Source organism: Vigna unguiculata, chromosome 5, assembly GCF_004118075.2.
Source record: "Vigna unguiculata cultivar IT97K-499-35 chromosome 5, ASM411807v1, whole genome shotgun sequence".
NCBI lineage: Eukaryota > Viridiplantae > Streptophyta > Magnoliopsida > Fabales > Fabaceae > Vigna > Vigna unguiculata.
Window position 1 is genome coordinate 11791316 of NC_040283.1, and position 20322 is coordinate 11811637.

The 20322-nt window shown below is 27.2% G+C and overlaps 1 protein-coding gene across 1 annotated transcript; it reads right to left on the reverse strand.

Annotated features, from left to right (window-relative positions):
- Positions 1–13576: 13576 nt before the first annotated feature.
- Positions 13577–14368, reverse strand: LOC114183310. The gene is made up of 2 exons (XM_028070284.1): positions 14108–14368; positions 13577–13922 (listed from the first exon to the last, which is right to left on the reverse strand). The coding sequence occupies exons 1-2, from the start codon at positions 14205–14207 to the stop codon at positions 13795–13797; spliced, it is 228 nt and encodes a 75-aa protein (XP_027926085.1). The 5' UTR covers positions 14208–14368; the 3' UTR covers positions 13577–13794.
- Between the last annotated feature and the right edge of the window lie 5954 nt (positions 14369–20322).

Consider the following 20322-nt stretch of genomic DNA (forward strand, 5'->3'; position numbering starts at 1 on the left):
TATAAAAATTAAATTTTGTTCCAAATTCGAGAGAGACAAAAATGTTCAATTTTAAACAAGATTGAATTGAACAAAAATAACAAATATAGAAACTAAATTGAATATAAAACATTGACTCTGACACGTAACACGACTGGGTTGACAAATGGACATTTACAAAAATTTAAAAGAAAATTTTAAAAATTTTAAAAAGAAAAAAATCACGAAGTGGCAGTTGTCCGTCACTGTTCATTACAGTTAATAATTTAAACGGTACTAAAAAAAATCAAATTAAACAAAATTGACAAAAATTGAAATCTATTTGAATATAAAAACTAAACTTAGAATTGATCAACAAAACTTAACCTGAAAATTCGGAAAAAAAATATTTTAACCTTATTTTAATAAATAAATCAAGTTGGAAGTATTATCACAATTCAGAGGATTACAAACGCATATTTATTGACAAAAGAAAACATTGTTACAACTAAAAGTGGTTTTATTTATTAACAGATCATTTTTATCGAACAAAAATAACTATCACATATAATATCTACTTTTATGCCTTTCACGTCATTATAGTTTGTTTGTTTACTTTGCTTAGGTTGCGGTTCAACATTAATTTGGACATATTTAAGATATCCGGTGTTTTTAGTATTTTAAGATGAATTAGACTGTGTGAGAGACAAATTATCTTTTTAAAGTTTAAATTTAAATTGAAGTTGTATTATTTGAAACATTATAACTATGATTTTATTAGAGGGATGATACCCACTTGAGAGATAAATCACGTTGTCCATTTTTGCTTCACCCACATAATTACGAAAAAAAAATGTACACTTTGTTTTATTTAAATTTACAAAAATGTTTCAAAGACAATTTAGACTTTACAAAAGAAACACCCAAAAGCTCTTCACTTTTCTCTACTCAAACTTACATTTCTACTCTTATTTATTTCATTAATCAAAGCAAATTTAATTTTTCACCACCCCATCTGAAAAGAAAAAAACAGGTGTTCCGATTTTATTGGTTAAATTGAGTTTTATCTAAAACATTATTAATCTTTACAAATATTATCACCAGCTTGACCAAATAAATCATATAACTAATAAAAGAAACCAATATTGATTTGATGGTTTATTGCGTACGAAGAAGGAACATCGTTTTCAAGGAAATAAAACTCATTTTCAAAGAAAAGAGTAAATAAATATGATACTAGAGAGAAAAGTATATATATGATGAGAAAATTATTAGAAAGTTTGATGGGGATTAGGGTTATTGAGCATAGGTATATAGGTTTGGGGAAGGAGATAGAGAAAAAAAGCTTACCTAATATCAGCTTATGTTATGTGAATGTGACCTTATCTTTTTATCTTGGACCTAAACTAGGTGAACCTTCTTTGGTCTTGTTTAGACACCACCTTAAAATACCTCAGATTTGTTCTTGTCCTATTAACCCATACAATAGGAAAAGGGGAATGGAATGGCAATTGGGAAGAATTGGGTAGAAAATGACACTCGGTCTAAATTTGGAATTTGAAAAGGGCACAATGATAAAGATAGATGAACCATAACATTATTTGCAATATCATAATTCAGATCTTATCCAATCCAAACATTTTTATTCATAAATTGTTTAGTAAATTTCAAAAAGGAATCATGTTATTTGTGTGATTGAGTGTGGAAATGATTTGGTGAGATTCATAAGCGTTTTGAATAAGAGATGGAGTGATGAAAAAGGGTATGAAATAGAGGTTTTGGATAAGGATTGGTTGAAAAATCGTCCCTTTTGAGTTTTGGATAAAGAGGGTGAAAGAGCACACCCACAAGTTGAGATATTAAAATAGGGATGAGATAGATATGAGATATGAGATATAAGATATGAGATAATTTATTAAGAAATGAATTGGTGAAAAGAGTGATGGTTGATTAATTAAAGTGGGTAAGTATGGTTTATAATGGAAGGGGGTCCCTCACAAGAAGGGTGGAGATTGAAGGTTGAGTATGTGAAGAGGCACTAATACACAAACAGATACACTCATCACTCACTACTAAGGGTCGAGCCTTGCGATACGTGCATTTTTCCTATCTTCCACTTCCTCCCACATGCTACTGTCCCCAATCTTCATTCTTCACCAAAGGGAGCTCCAGAGAAGAACCACTTTCGTTTAGTTACGTGCATCTATATTCTTCCTTTCATCATCAAACCGTACAAACATAACACTCATATTTCATTTTAATCCATCCTGCAAAATTAGTTTCTAATATAAAATTTATCTTCTCTTTAAATAACTTTAAATAATGTAAAATATCTAACCCTATAAAAGACCATGGAATTGGAGAATCGAGGATATACATAGAACTCGTTTTGGATTTTAGAGTTAATGGACCTTGGCCCACTGTAGAGCAATGGGCCTACAAGACCCCTACACATAAACCTACTTTTTCTTTTTAATTTCACAAAAGGTATAATATAAGTTAGTGCTAATCATGGATTAAAATTTTAATGATCTAATTCACATCTATATTAAATCTAAAGAAATGGATTAAATTTTTCATTTAAATTTATTTTTATAGTAGAATTAATTTGGATTTTTTTAAAATTCATATCCAAATATTTGTATCAAGATTTACATATAGATCCAAATATTTTGATCAAGTTCAAATTCATAATCCATTGTTTATAAAATAAATTTAAATTGAATTTTCTAAAACTTGTGTTCTTAGTACCAACACGATCGAATTTGACAAAATTTTGGTTAGGATTAACTCGATCGAATTTCGGCACGGGAACAACTCGGCCAAATTTGGGCAAAGTCTGACTCAACCAAATTTTGGTCGGGCTGACTTAACTGAATTCAACCAATTTCGATTGAGCCAGACGCGGCTAAAAACAACCAAATTTCGGTTGCAGCCTACATGACCTAGTACGACAAATTTTCATTTGGGCCCGACTCGGCTGAATAGTGCCAAATATCGGTCGCGATTGGTTCTACTAAAACAAAAAAATTTCGTTTGGGGTCAACTTGGCCAAATACAACCAAATTTAGGTCAAGATTGACTCAACCAAATTTTGATAGGGGCTGACTCAACTAAATTTGACCGAATATCGATTGGGGTCGACACAACTAGATACAGCCAAATTTCGGTTACGGACAACTCGACCGAATGTGACCAAATTTTGTTTAGGGCCAACTCAGCCGAATACAGCCAAATTTGGCCCAGAGCCGACTCAACCAAATTTCAACTGGACTGACTTGACTGAATTTCAGTCGGGGCCGACTCGGCTGAATATTGTCAAATTTCGTTCACGACCAACTTATTCAAAACGGCCAAATAAATGAGAGTAAATATAAATTAAACAACTAGGACCGGTGTATAACTAGAGATGAATATAAATAAATAACAATGTACACTAAAATATAAATTTGTAACTACTATCTGGTGTTGAACGTTTTTGCCTTCTTTCTTTTCACTATTGATCTCCTTTTTCTGTGCTCACACTTCTCACACTCGCACAAACTGTGTTTTTCTTTTTCTTTTTTCTTACCGTCTCTCTTTTCCTTTCCCCTTTCATTTACCTCGCCCTTATTTATAGTAGCATTTGCAATCTTGCCTTTAGTTTGAATGCACTATAATTTTTTCTTGTTTCAGTTTCCTGGGCTAGTCTCGTTAATTAAAGATTAGGTTCTCCAAAAAATTTTTATCCTGTATTACATTAAAATTAATATGACATTAATCGTTCATAATATCATATGTTATCCTGTTGATGCATGTATGTGGAGTAGAAATTGTGATGAAGGTTCCTTTTGCATTCTATATCCAGTGTTGTCCATCTTCTTTTCATTGTATTACCATTAATATATATATATATATATATATATATATATATATAAAATTTATCTATAACCGTAAATACATATATTATATAATTATGGGTTAAATATGTTTTTGGTCCCTCAAGTTTTAGCGAAATTTGGAATTAGTCTCTCATCAAAACTTTTGACCAATTTAGTCTTTCATCTTTCAAAATGCGTGAATTTAGTCCTTTTAACCAAATTTTGTTAAGTTTATCTGACGTTTCAAGCGCATTTCATGATAGTATTTAAGTTAATATTGAAGCAAAAATGTGTTAAACAGTGTAAATAATTTAAATACTATCATGAAATACGCTTGAAACGTCAGATAAACTTAACAAAATTTGGTTAAAAGGACTAAATTCACGCATTTTGAAAGATGAAGGACTAAATTGGTCAAAAGTTTTGATGAGGGACTAAATCCAAATTTCGCTGAAACTTGAGGGACCAAAAACATATTTAACCCTATAATTATATATACATATATTTACGTAAACTTAAATTTTTTATTGTTTATGTATAAATATATTTTATTATAATTGCAAACGAAAATATTTTATTGTATACATATAAGTATTATAATTTATTTTATTATTCGAAGTATATTATTTTGTGGTAATATTTTTATTATAATTATTTTGATTTAAACACTTAAAAGATTTGATTTCTTGAATATTCATAATTTTTTATATTTTTATATTTACATGTTCTTAATTTATACTAGAGTGTTAATATACTATAACATTGTGGTCTAAATTTTGACATGTTACAAATACGACCAAATTTGGATTAGTTTATCCTGATCTTCAGCCTAACCAACTAAAAATTAGGTTAAAAATTTGGATTGGATTTTTTTTTATTATCCATATTTGAAAATTTGGATTTAGAGAATGATATCTAATTCATAAAATATGTAAAATGTACATCAGATTGAAATCCAGATCCAATAAAATAGATTTTAAATGGATTGGATTTTTAATATAATGGAACATAAATGGATTGAATTGGAGCAAAAGTGGATTGGATCAAGAAAATTGAATTCCCCCCCCCCCCCACCCCTAATATAAGTGTTGGCTTAGCTTACTCTATCACGAAGAAAAGAGTTTCATATTGTATATATATTTAGTGTCCTTAAGGACTTATATATGGTGTATCGTGCATGTATTTTAGGATACAAATGAAAACTTCTCAAATTTTCAAAGACTATCAAAACTAGTAAAAAATTAAATAACCAAGGATTTAATAAAAGAAAGATAAGAGAGAGAAAAAGAATGAGAGAAAGAGAGAGAGAGAGGAGAAGAATGAAAGCATGAAAGTATATTTTCTGAGAGCATTGGAGCACCTATTTATAGGTGTAGATAGGTTTAGAAAACTCAACCTCCTATGCCAACATTCCTTCATCAGCGACGGAACTTCCAACTCATTGTTTTTCTTACGAAAGTGGAATCACAATGTGCGACTCGAGCTCAACATAGGATTTGTTGTAATAGACCTACACCACATGTATTTTGCTCTTAATTGTTGCCAAAATTGAAGGAGTCATGGTGACAAAAGTGGGTTTCAGTTCAAGCAATAAGAGATGAACTATAGTGTTGCAAAATGCTTTTTCCAGCATTATATATAAACTCTATTTTTACAACAATCCCCCACATATTGCAAAAATTATGAGATAGAAAGAACAAAAGAAGAAAATCCTAAGTCTCACATAGGATATAATGTATGAGAGCAAGTATAATAAGCTATATGAACCAATCTTAGTTCGAGAACCAAACATTTAGTGTTTATTAGCAATTTATCAATCCCAATTCACCCTTACAATTCTTTTTGTTATTGTTGTATTGTGCTTACTAGGTCATGTGCATGCCCGTTGTTCATGAGTGGTCTAGAAATCATGCCAAGATCTCATACAAGTAGCGCCACTTCACACTCATATAGGTAATTTTATCAGGTGTATGCTGCAAATAATACACCATGCATAAAGGATATGAAAATCACTATAAACTTTGTTTAAACAAAGTTCTTACACCACATAAATTTTAATTACAAAGTTTAACCTCACAATAATGCAGTCTCTAATACTTTTACATACCATAGGAATGGACAAAATTGATTAAAATCACTTTAGTACTATCAAAACTAACAAGTGACTTGGTTTTACCCATATGAACCTTATTCACAGAATTCCAATCACAAAAATTGGGTTATCATCACTTGTTTGTTTGCAAGTGTCTAAAGCCTCATTCCCCTCAATGTTTCTAAAATCATGTTTCTTCCTAAGGGTTTCGTCAGAGGATCTACTAGATTTTGTTCTAATTTCACATAGTCAATGGAGAATTATTCCACTTTTTAGTAGTTGTTTCATCAAATTATGTTTCAATTGTATATGTATGTTCTTTCCATGGTTGTTCTTGTTTTTAGTTATAGCTATTGCCAATTGGCAATCCAATGTATTGACATAGATGAGGTTGGTTTCATTCATAGTGGAATGTTTGTTAATAAGTTTTTCAACCACTCAACTTCACTATCGGCCATTCCGAGAGCAACATACTCAAATTCCATTGTCGATATTGCAATAATGGTTTGTTTAGCTGATCTCCATGTAATCGCACTACCTCAAATGTGAAGACATAACTACTAGTGAATTTTGTTGTCCTTATGAGATTTGAAGATTTGATGAATCTTTAAATTTTAAAGATTTGTGTATTCGCCCTTATTTAGCCTAGAATTAGTTTGACTTTTATAGTTATTTAGTATGTTAAAAAGAATATTTAATATATTGAATGACTTTTATATAACCATCATATCAAATTGACTAAAATAACAATTAATCATTTGATTTCACTTCAAGTGAAATCAATCGATTGACAATTATTTTTAATCGATTTCATATTATCTAAAATAAATTATAAAAAATAATTTTTGTGTAAATTATTGATTTGTCAAATGTTATATTTTACATTTTAAATGCATTCTATCCTTATGATTTTTATCCAAATAAATTGTCACAACATCTCTATTTATCTACAATAGATTATCACAGCAAAACCTTTTATTTTAAATGGTTAATATCTATGACACCATTAAATCAAGTAATGGTTTATAGTTATTTACTAAATATATAAAACTTATTCATGTGAAGGAATTAAATAATGAAATAGAGACAAAGACATTATTAGAAGATATATACTTATGGAGGATGCAAAAGTTCGAAAACTATCAAGATTTTGCAACAACAAATTATTGGAAAGTTTTCACAGTGGAGGAGGTACGTAGAAATAATAAAGAAGAATGCAACTTGGCAGTAGGTTGATAGATCATACAATCACCTTACCTAGAATGTAATGCAATTAAATTCTATAAGGTTAAACAAAATCCTAATCTAGATTCTAAAATTTATGGTTAAATCATTTTAAGAATCTTATTAATTATGGGATAATGATACTTTAACCCACTTTTTTTGATCCACTTTTAGTCAATCACTCTCATCACTCTTAGATCATCACATCACATCACTACAAAAAATTAAAATAGATGATCTAAGGGCGATGAAAGTGATGGGTTAAAAGTGGGTCAAAAAAAAGTAGGTTAAAATATCATTTTCCTTAATTAAATATTCTTCTCTAAAGGGTTAAATTAACATTATAAGGTATATTTATTGTTGGAAATTCCACATCAACTAGAATAAAGCCAATTCACAATATATAAGTAAGTACAATCCTCACCTTACAAGTCGATTTTGTGGGGTTGAGTTGTGTTTAAAACTCACTTCTAATATGGTATCAGAGTTTGGTTAGAGCCTATCTTAGCAAACTTTCTTGGACATTCTATTCTACCCGATATCAGACCGCTACCAGGCCATCCACTAATTTCTTGTCCCATGTACAAGATGAATATACCTCGGTTAGAGGGGATGTGTTACTCAAATTAACTATTTTACATCTTTTGATCAATTTTCTATGACTAGTGTTAATAGGACTCAACAATGGTCGTTTTTTAATTTAAATTTTATATCCGACCGAACCCATTTTAACTCAAATATTTTTTCCAAATAACCAAAATCCTTGTAAACTGATCCACATAACTATTATTTGGTTTAGATATTGTAGTTTCAGACAATTTGAGTTTTCTTCTCATGGCTAAATATTAGAGACTTTTATTAATTTGAAAGATTCCAATATTTCGCTTCTTGGTTTTTTAATTAAGTTGTAACTAAAATATAATCCACAAATGAGTTTCAAAATGCAACTTGATTCTAACCTTTTGGTTTCAACACAATTAATTGAAACAAATTTATCAATTATTAGGATAAAGTTTTCTAAATGAAAAGAAAAAATGGAAATGGATATACCTTTTTTGGTTATGATATGGTACAATACTTGAATGAATGCCTAATCAACAATAAAAGGAAAATTTTGTTTAAAAATAGCTATAGTATGTAGGGCTGGGCAAAATAAACCAAATTGCACTGAACTACCAAAAACTGCACTGAACTAAAACACAGTTCGTATGAACTGCACTGAACTGAAAAACAATTCAGACGAACTGAACTGAACTGTTTTTCTGAAAAATAAACTGGACTGAATTGCACTGTACTGAACTGCACTGCACTATAGTATGAATTGTACTGAACTGTTATAAACTGAACTGTTTTATGAATTGCACTATATCAGAACTGAACTGCATTATTTTTTAACTGAACTGCACTATTCTTGAATTGAACTGCACTCATTTTTAACTTAACTACACTATTTTTGAACCGTTTTTGAATCAAATTGCACTGATTTTGAATAAACTTCATTATTTTTGAACCGAATTGTACTATTTTTGAACCGAATTGCATTGATTTTGAACTGAATTGCACTATTTTTTAACTGAATTACATTATTTTGAACCGAATTGCACTAATTACATATGATTGTAATACGCAATAATAATATAAAGTTTATAATTTAAAAGTGCTTAGGAAATAATACTTGAAATATGTCTCATACTTCAATACACCAAAATCAAAATAATTATACATCTTAATACATAGGTTCTCCGGTAGGTTCTCCCATAAACAACATCAAAATATTAATACATCTTAATACATCTTCAATCATCTAAATTAATTGCACTTGAAGGTCCCACTTCGTCTTGAGAAGTTATATCTACAAAAAGAATATATATTTTAGGCTTTCATATAAAGTATCAACTAAAAAGTATATAAAGTTTTCATATAAACTCAACTTGTTCAAATTCATCAAGCTCTTTAGGATCCTCATTAAAAAGTATAGAGAAAGGTGTTCCTCTTATTAACTATAGTTCTTTTAGTATTAAAAAATGGAAAATATCATTTATGATAAAAGAATAATAAAATAAGTTTCAAATAAAAATAATTAAACCATTTTTAAACATCCAAATCAAATAAAATATTTATTACTTAATACAGATAAAGTAATTATATATGTTATTCTAAATTGCATTTTCCATCCAATCATATATTAAAAAATATACGGGTATTATTAGTTAATCTGAATCAAAATATATTCTGATTTTATTAATTTGATTTCAAATCATGAAAACCATACCAGTACTAATTTATGTGATTATGCCTTAAAGTATATATTGTATATATATAATAATAATAAAATAAACTTGAGTCAAAATATATTATTACTGGTTTGAGTCATCAAATCTTAACAAAATATATTTATCATAATTTCTCAATTATTACAATAACATATTTTATGAATTAAAATTTAAAAAGAAAAAGAATGAACACGTGAATCCTGCTTCATTAATAAATATAATAGATTTAAATTGTGAGTATAAAGAAAGAAAAAAAGGATTAATATGAATATATTATACAGGTTGGGTATATAAAGAAAGAAGTTGAAGCAGAAGTGATTATTCTTTTTTGCGTGTATTATTATATAAATAAATAATTAAATATATTATTTAGGTAAATAAAAAGGAAAAGTGTTGGTATATATAGAGAGAGAGCGGAGGAGAAAATGCATCAGTGAGTGAGCATGCGATTAAGATGGATGCGTGATGGAATGTGGGCCGTGGGATTTAGAGATTCAGGACCGAAAGGAGTCTTTTAAGTGGAAAGAGGAGAGAGCCATCTAACTACAGTTCACTGTACTGGTCTAAACAGTTAACTGTTTTCAGTACAGTAATTTAAACTTTAACTTAAAAGTAGTACAGTTTAATTTTATTATTAATAGTTCAGTTATTTTTAGTTTAAAATAGTACAGTTAACTTAAATACAATACAGTTAAGTTAATTTTGCCCAGTCCTAATAGTATGTATCCTAACTCCGAACATGCTATGGTAGCTTGAGATACAATAATTTGAATTAGGTGAAGCATTTCTCTCTCTTGACCGGTTTAGTGTTGTAGGCCCTGTCTGTTCCTCAAATCATGCATGATTTTGGTCCTATACTATAATAGTGGCTTTTATATATATATATATATATATATATATATATATATATATATATATATATATATATATATATATATATATATATATATATATTATGAAACAACCTTACAATAATCTACTACTATAAAATTTAACATTCAATTCATTGTCTTGTCTCCATAGGTTGTACTAGACATCTTTAATATCTAGTAGCACTTGTTTCTTAGGATCATGTATTAAATGGATGTGTTTTTTTTTTATGTACCGAAGTCATAAATTTATAGAAAAAAAAAGGGTTAGTCACGTTTTAGAATATGGTTTCTGAGTTTTTTTTTTTATTACAAAGAGATCGTATACATAAATAGGACTTTAATTATGTTTCTAATTTTTTTTTGAAGTTATGATAGTTGTTTGTGTCTTTGTGACCATATTTATATTTATATTTTTGAAAAAAATCACAGAATTCATATGTACGGTTCTCTGTTTTTTTCTTTCTTTCCTTTTCAGTTTCTAGTTTTATAAACATAAAAACAGCCATAACATTACCATTAATAAAGTTCAATGCGGCAATAGGAATTGGGCATTGGAGAGACACGGGCTCTTTTCTTTATACATACTACTTCTCTGTAATTAAAATTGTAGCGACTTGGGCTCTTTTCTTTATACAAATTACTTCTATACTTAAAACTATGTGTATATGAAAAAATCAGAATAAATTATATATATATATATAATTGGAAATTCATTTTATGTGAAGTTGAACTGAGTTATATTTAAATTTCAATTTTTTTAATATATATTATAATTTGATATTATCTTTAATTGATGTAAAATGTTAACAAAGCTTTTATATTGAGAATATCGTGTTTTCGCATCAAATATATTGAACATAAAAGTTGAGAGGATTCAATAATAAATGACATGATAAACTTAAATCTGAATTATAATATAATTTTATGACTATCATATTAAAATAATAAAAATTGTATCTAATTCAATTTTACTAAATCGAAAACTTATATAATATAATTTAGTCTTATTTTTATTTAATATAGAATATTTAACGAATATAATATTACGGTCATTCATCAAAATCTGTTCTAATAAAGTTTTGAATCTTATAATTTTGAAGAGTTAAGTTAATATTAAATTTATTTTAAAAAATTATAGTTTTTCAAAATGTTGCCTCCATTGTATACATAATCTTATATTTTAGTTGCTCTCATTTGAAACTTCCATTAGAAACAAAATAATTAAGACAACCTTTTTGTCTTTCAACAACGTGTCTTGACTCTTGACTATTGCCCTAATTTGAAACTTTAATTTTGTTGTAAACTATTGTAGTTTCTAATGGTGTTCACTTGTATTTTGGTCATTATTGATTATGATTTACAAACAGCATAATAGTAAGTGCAACAAAAATCTTAAACATAAAGTTTCTCTGTTCCTTTTACCATGAAATTGTCCATTTTGTTTCACTTGATAGAAACATGTCAGTATACGGAAGAATTTGAGGGATTTGTGCCTTTATATATTATAATTGCTAAGTCTACGTTTAACCTATTTAATTTTATATATGTTTTTCGTAAATTGAACATGAATTGTCTGAAAATTTAGTTTAATTTAAAAGTCTACTTACTACCCTATCTTATAAAAAGACTTATAAACGAGTCAGTGAACTTAACTTGCTCAAGGAACATAAAAATGTCAATAAAAGTGTTGGTTGTTACATTTCTTTTATTTTCTAAAAATTAATATTAAAAAAACTTAAAAGAAGAATACGTCATCTATACTATATATTAAGAGGATTTTTTTTACACAATTTTTATTCTCATTTTATCTTTTAATATAAATATTAACTAATTTTAAAAAAATATAATTATTAACTTATTTTTTAAAAATAACTCCTATTTTAAAATATTGTATAAAATTGTCAGAATTCTTTTTATTGTATTTATAATTTTTAAGGTTAACATTGAGATAATTTTTACTATCGTCAATTTTTTTTTCTTATATTATTAACTTAATCAATTTACACATATTATTAATTTATAATACATTCCAAATATTTGAAAAATACCAAGTGAAAAAACATACAAAAACATAAATATTTCTTCATTTTCTCACAGATACGAAAATTGAGAAAAACAATATTATCTAAAATAATTAAGCAATGAAAAAAATATACAAAAAGAAAATAAAATCTTCTATTAGAATCATCAAATTAGTCTCTCTTCCAATAATAATAATTTAACCTAGAAAATATCTTAATTATTTAATCAAAATTATAAGAATTACATAAATTAAAAAAAAGTAAATTTTGAATTTATCAACTACAATATACATTTTGAATTTTATTTATATAAAATATTACATTTTAGATTATTGGGTTTAATACACTTTTTCTGAAGTCATCTTTTGATCTAGATTTAAAAAAAAAAAATTGAAAATCTATTTTTTTTAGTATACAACGCAGCAAACGAGATCTTTGACTAATCAAACAGACCACTTATTTCCACCTCTACTTGTCTGAGAGAAGATGACCCGAAGAAAATAAAATAAAATCATTTAGCAAAACTGAATAACCTTTTCTTTTCTTTTTTTTTTTCCCACTAACATTCCTTTCTATGTCTACTTGTCATATTCATGATTGTAAAAAAAAAAAAAAAATCACTCAAGATAATCTGTTGGGAAAGTAAAAGAAAAAAAAAATAGATACAATTTCCCTGTGTATTTTTTTTAGTCTAATTTCTCTATCACAATTAAATTTTACTTAAAACTTGTGCAGACTATTTATATAAGCATTATGCAGAGTAACTTCAGAAGCCTCTGAGATATTGCATCTGTAACATGAAGTTCCTCTGTTCCTATTATTGGGAAATAACCAATTTGATTTCACTTGCTGCATAACTCACATCTTGATTCAACATCGACAAAAACACAGTACTCAATTTCTAGGAACAGTTGTGATCTAGAAAACCTACTGAAAACAACTTCAAGCATCGAGGATTTTATTTGGCAAAATAAAGGAACTGGATTGTTTATACATATTTCATTCAACAAGAACAAACTCAAAACCAGTCCTTTGTTTGGTGTTTTGTGATTGAACCAAATCAAAGACAACAAGATGACATGAAGAGCAAACATAAAATCTTTTCCATTTTCAGTTTACCAAATTCTTTAATCTCTGCATGTCATATTCAAGATAGTAAAATATTACTGATATCATCATCTTTCAGTGGAAGCCAGTTCCTTATCATTCTAAACCCCAAAAGTCACAGTCAACCTCATTTGAAGAGTCGTCAATTTAACTTATCACCAATTAAATCTGATAACTACCCTTTACCTGTTTCTTTTGAACACAAAACCAGAGCACAAAAAACTGTGATGTTCATACATTCATTGATGACAGCTATTGATTTTCTTCCACAAATTGTGAATGTTTCTCAAAAGTTCTGTTCAAAAAGTCAAACTGTTCACATTATACAGAACAAAACACAGACTTCAGAGTATATATAAATTTTATATATCAGTACAAAACAACTAGCTAGTGTGATTTCCAAGGATAACACTGTAGATTATTGCAAGATTGTGTCCATGTACTAGTGCAGGCACCTCCCACTCCATCACAGCACTTGCATACAACTCCTAGGGTTGCAAAAATCTTCGAGTACCCTGCAATTACATCACACACAAGAAAAATGAACACAAGAAAGATAACTTAATCCGAACATCCTGATACAAACACAATCACTTTTTATACTTCAAAATGAATGATTTAACATAAAATTGTACTAAAATTGAAGTCTTGGACAAATATATAAAGCACTGAATTGAGTAAACCTAAGATTCTGAATTACCTGGAGCAGATATTAAGGAAAGTGTCCTTCCTTCGACAATTGTTGTTGAAAGAACCATGATGATGAGCAGCATAAACACAGGAGGCTTGATGATACCCATATGAAATATTTGAGGCCCAAGAAGTCTTTTGTGCTTAGCTGAGAGCTTCTAAAACCTGGGAGGTTGAAGAGCCATGGATGATAAAAAAGTTGGAAGCTTTAAAGGGGAAAGGTTGGAAGAGGAGGAAGGGGAATTGCGTAGCAAGTGTATGAGAACATGATTGGTATTATTATTATAATAATAATAATAATAATAATAATTTGTAGAGTATGAAAAAGAGGAGCAATAATGGTGGATGTGACGTGCATATTGTTGTGAGGTTTAATTTATGCGTTGTGTGGAAGAAAAAGGGTGGCATTGGGTGTTGTTTTGTTGGGTTGAATGATGGGTTAGGAGCTTAATTCAGATGTTGAATTGGGTCCCATCGGAACCCAGAAGACGTATTCAAATCCTCCATCTTCTTCAACACTCACAACACTAATTTTCACACCATTCATTTAACTTTACTATAATTTTTTTTCTTACTATTTTACTCTTATGATATGTTCTCAAATGAATGTAACGTGTATCAAAATATTAAAATAACATACATTTCGGGTTTCTATAAAGACATACAACTGTATTAAGTAAGAAAAACAACCAAATTTAAAGTCACATGAAGGATACTTTAACAAGCAGAACAATTTTTTAAATTGTTTTTGTTTTTGTCTTTTCTAATATTTTCTCTTGTAATTCTTATAGATCGTATGTGAGTCTTAAAATATACAAATTTATATAAGTAACTTATTTTCTAATGTTGAGCTTCGTTTAAAATTTATTTTTTAATATAATATAAAAATCTATTTTAACGAGAGATTCGTTACATTTATATGGTATTATTCTATGAAACCTTTCTCAAATTGCATTTATATGGTATTTGATTTATTGAAGTTGAAAAGTTTATCCATAGACTACCATTAAGATGCTCCTAAAAGAAGTGTATTTACTAAGTCCAAACATATATTAATGTATTAAATGAATAAATGATATATTTTTATGATTTTTTTCATGCGAAACTTTTAAAAATAAAATTAACTTTGTAATTCTATACATAGATTAAAAGTAAAAATTTAGAAATCTTTACCCATTAATTTAATTGATGCATGACTTAATTTTTAATTAGAAAAGAGTAAAAGAAATTTTTTTTGTTAATTAAAATTGGCATGAAAAAAAAATGTTGGGAAGATGGAGAGATAAGGAGAAAAAAAGCAAAGAAAAGGATTTGAGATTGGAAGAAGAGAGAGAAAGGGAACAAATGACACGTTTTCCAGTTTGCTACGTCTCTTGTGGGGTCCACATTGAGAGAGAAGTTGGAAGGAAGGCACTTTCTTTTGTAATGTTTTCAGTTTTAGTCCACATTTAAGTCAACTATTTCTTTCTTTTCACTTTCAATACAATTGCAAGTGAATCTATAAAATAAAACCCAATGTTTTAGTTGTGAAAATATTTGGGATTATTTTACATTTAGTAGACCACTTCAAACAAAAAGGAACATTAGTTACGTTACTAACTTCAATTCTTCAATTTTTTATCTTTTCAATCTATGCATCAATCCAAAATTAAAATACCTTTACTAAATTAGATAAACGATACCACAAAAATAAAATAAGAACATCAACTTCTCTAATTGCTAATTAGCATTTTTTTTTTCTACTCGATTTTATTCTAATTTTAACAAAAATAACATGTGCCGCGTTTTAGCATGTTATTTTCTTTTATTAAGTTCAAATTTAATATATTAGTTTGTGTATTGATTTTAAAATGTATTTATGTTGTTTTATTTAACTCTGACATATTATTTAAGAGATTCAAATTTAAGATCAAGTAAATTTGAAATAATAAACTAGAGAGAATAAATGAAATGTGAAAGAGTAGGACTTAAAAATAATAGAAACAAATAAAATTATATAAAATTATTTTTCTTTATGTTTTTATGTTCATATATTTTTAAAATTTTTAAAATTATTTAAATTAATATTAATTTTTATAATGAAAAAATATAAAAAACGAATTCATATTTTTTAATTTAGAAATAATTTAAGTCATGATTAAATATTATAATTAAAAATTCATAAGAAGATAATGTTTTTGAAATATACTTTAAATAGTTTTATCTATTCGTTTGATGTGACAGATATTAACATATAAAAATCGAATGGAATAATTACAGAAAAAAGAATAATACTTATGTATATGAAAGAAATAATTATATATAAAGATTATTTAAATAAAATTGTAGGTTTAAAGAATCGCATTACATATTATTGTATGGACTAAGACGAGGTTTTGATTTCTTTAAAATTTGTATAACTGCGTGAGTTAAATCTTTAATCAGTTTTTTTTTTTCATTTTTAATTTTTAGTTTAAATCTATTTCATCATAATCAAATTGGAAAGGCATTCAAAATTAATACGGTTAACATATTTATGATTTTTTAGGTAAGTATTATTATTTATAGACATTATAATTTTTGTAATTATTATTATTCATGTAATTGTTCAATGATATTTATCGGTATTAGACCGAAAGACAGGCATATAATGTATTATTGAAAAATGGTTAGTAGTGGGCAATAATTCAAAGGAAACAAAACAAAAAATATATGAACAGTTTGGCCCAATAAAATAGGCCCAGGCCTCTAATCCGTACCCAAAATTACTTTAGCAACTAAATTCAATCTTCCTGCACCTCCAAGATTTATTTTCTGCATCTTCTAGCACTTTTCAAATTCCAAAAATATTTTTTTACCATTTGACCAAAGCAGCAGTAAAGTTTTAAAAAATTTAACCTCACCTCTCTTTCCTATTTAATGTCGACTTGAGGAAGGGTGTTTCGGATCTCGATTTTCGATATACAGGTTTTTGGGTTGAAGTTGCTTTTGGATGTAAATTTTTTATGAAGATTGTTCTGGACGTGGACATTTGGCGAAGGTTGTGAGACTTCCGGATGTTCGAAATCCGATGAAGGTCGGGGACTTTCAGATGTCAGCATTCAGTTATAATTGGTTTTGTGAATTTTATTTTTGGTTTTTAATTTTTAATTTTATTATTTTTAAGATTTTTGAAATATTTTATTTATATATTTTATTTTAGTTGTTATGTTTTCTTTAATGTTTTTATGTTGTGTTGTAATTTTTAATTTTAAGTGTATTGTGTTTATGAATTTGTTTATTATAAATATGCAATAGCGGATCTTGACCAAAAATTTTGGAGGGACTAGAATAATATAACTTTTTGATTATTTGATTGGACCATTAGTATAACACTTTAAAAAATGACTCTTTTATAAAATAATTGGATCGTTAAATTGGATTATTAGTATAATGCTTTAAATACTTTAAAAGATGTGAAGAAATATAATTTAACTGATTTTCATCTTCACGTGTAGCTTCCCTTTTACTACTCCTACCAAATAAATTCATTATTTTATTCTTCATCGATATGCTTTTTTTTAAATATACTAAAAAATAATTTATCATAATGTAATAAAATATTGAGAGACATAAGTATTAGAAGAAAATATATTATAATCAAGTCACAATTAAAAATCGGTTATAAAAAACATATAATACATGTTTTGTTTTCTTCTATTATCATAAAAAGTAAGTATACAAAAGGCTCATGAGATAAAAAATAATTTTAATAACTATTAAAATAATATTTCATCATCAAGTAAGACAAGAGAGAGTTACATTTTCTTTCTTCAAGAAATGAAGGAAACAGATGAGAAATGAGAGCAAACATAATGAGTACGTGTCTAACTTCATTTTTCTTCAAAAAAACATATGATAGTGAGAGATGAGTATAATTTTGTCAAAATTTTAAAAGGCAATGACAGAAGAAAATAAAATTATTTTAATAAATGTTTGATTTAATTACTCTTTTGGTTATTGTTTCCAAAAATGTAAGTTGATCTTTCTGTTCTTTTACTTTCAATTTAGTGGCAATTTGATATTTTTAGACTTTTACTTTCAATTTAGTGGCAATTTGATATTTTTAGACGAAAACAGATACTAGAAGACTAATTAAACCTAAATATTTTTTTTATTTTTTATTATTTATTAACATTAAATATTGTATTTTATAAAATAAATAAAGAGACACAATTTAATTATCATCAATTTTTAAAATATACTATTTATAATTTTAAAATTTTCAAAATTTTTAAAAATTAAAAAAATGGATATATAATTTTGAAAAAAATCAAAAATATTTGGGGGGGCCTAGGCCCCTCCCTGCTCCTATGAGGCTCCGCCTCTGTAGATATGGTCAGAATAAGAGGAACATTCACACATCGTGGTGAGAGTTCTACTCATGGTGAGGCTTTTGAGCAGCAACATCCTAGACTTAAGACTTATGGCATCTGCTAGTAGAAGGGGTCGGGGTCGTCATGGGGCAGCGACAACCTAGACTTATGTGTATAGTCTCTCTCTTTCACGTCTCATTTATAAAAGAAAAGAAATTTAAGATGAAACTAAAATTTACTTGTGATTTCATAAAACTTAAGAGAGATGTTTCATTCTAGATATAAATACTACTCTCACCACCTACAACATAACATAAGTATACAATATCGAGTTTTTTCAATAATGAGTAAAAACAAAATGAAAAAAATTCATACAATAATCAAATAAGTTAAAAACAAATAAATTATAAACTGCAAAAGTTTTACTAGATCTTGACATTCAGAAATATGGGAATTTCATCTTTCTTCCGAAACTCAATTTACAGAAAACATTGTAAAAGCATTATTGGATCTTGACATCCAAAAATTATGTCATGTGACATTTGTGGTCATTGGATGTCAACATTCAAAAGACACTTATAAATATCGGATCTTGACATAAAAAAATATGGAAATTTCATGTTTCTTTCGAAATTCGGCATCCGAAAGACATATGTTAAAGCTTCTTCGAATCTCGACATTTGAAAGTGAAATTATCACAAACCGAAAGAGTCATTTTCTTATTGGATCTCCAAATCCGGTAATGATTTCCATATCTAATTTAGGTTTTAAGTGGAATTCAATTTTTTTTTAAATATAATAAAAGATTAAATTTATTGGATTTACGCTTAAATTTGTAACTTCATTGTTTTATGTCTCAATTGTATATAAAAGTATTCTAATAGTTAATTGTAATTCTTAATTTTCATATTCCAAAAGCTATTCAATTTAATTCTCAAGAAAATAAGTAGAATAATCTTAATATGATTATAAAATAATCACTAAAATGAAAAAAAAATCAACTAAATTGGTATATACGAATGTATAAAAATAGTAAAATCTTCGTATAAAACAGTTAATTCATTGAAAATTTTGGAGATATTTCAAGAACTAAATAATATCTTTTTATAGAAAATTTTCGGACATTGAATTATTAAAAATTTCAAAATCAATAATAATCTAAAATAGAATAAGTACGAGTTAGATTTTCCTTTTAATATAATAGTAAAATTAATAATAATAGAAAAATAGAAAAATATATTTAAAATATTTATAAAGTCTATTATTTTGTTATTTATAATGATTTACCTATAAGAAATTATTATTTAGTTTTTTGAAAATATTGATAAGTGGATATCTAAACATAGAATAGGAAAGAAAGAAGAAGTATTCTCTCTACATTGTAAAGTTTTCCTATCTTAAAAAAAGTTCAATATAAAATAAATTTAATTTTATTATTTAAATGTTTTGTCTTTTTCTTCATAGTTCTTATCTAAAACTTAAATTGCAGTTTTTTCACACCTTCAAAAATTAGCGTTTCTTAGTGTGTGTTTAATTATGCTTCAAATGATTTTTTAACTTAGAATCCATATATGTTTTGTTTCCAAAATCAAAGATAAAATTCACGATAAACAAAAACGCATAAACAAAAACACTCAATTTGATGACTTAAACTGAGCCACGAATGCACGATGCCGTCTTTAAATAAGTGAGAAACTGTATTTACACAGAACCTTCTTCTCGATAAAACAAAACAAAATAAGGAAGTAGGAGATAAGATGATTAATAATAATATAATGGAGAGAGATATATACATCAAATAGTTTAATAAGATGAATATAATATTTCAATTTAAGTTGCGCATTGAGTCCACCACAAATGTGTAAAACTATTGGTTCCCAACTGCATTTCC

Bases quoted from the DNA above. Each gene is read 5' to 3' on its own strand.
- LOC114183310 (XM_028070284.1), bottom strand. From the start codon at position 14,207: ATGGGTATCATCAAGCCTCCTGTGTTTATGCTGCTCATCATCATGGTT. The intron at 13,923-14,107 runs GTAATTCAGAAT...ATGTAATTGCAG, and splicing joins TTCCTTAATATCTGCTCCAG to GGTACTCGAAGATTTTTGCA.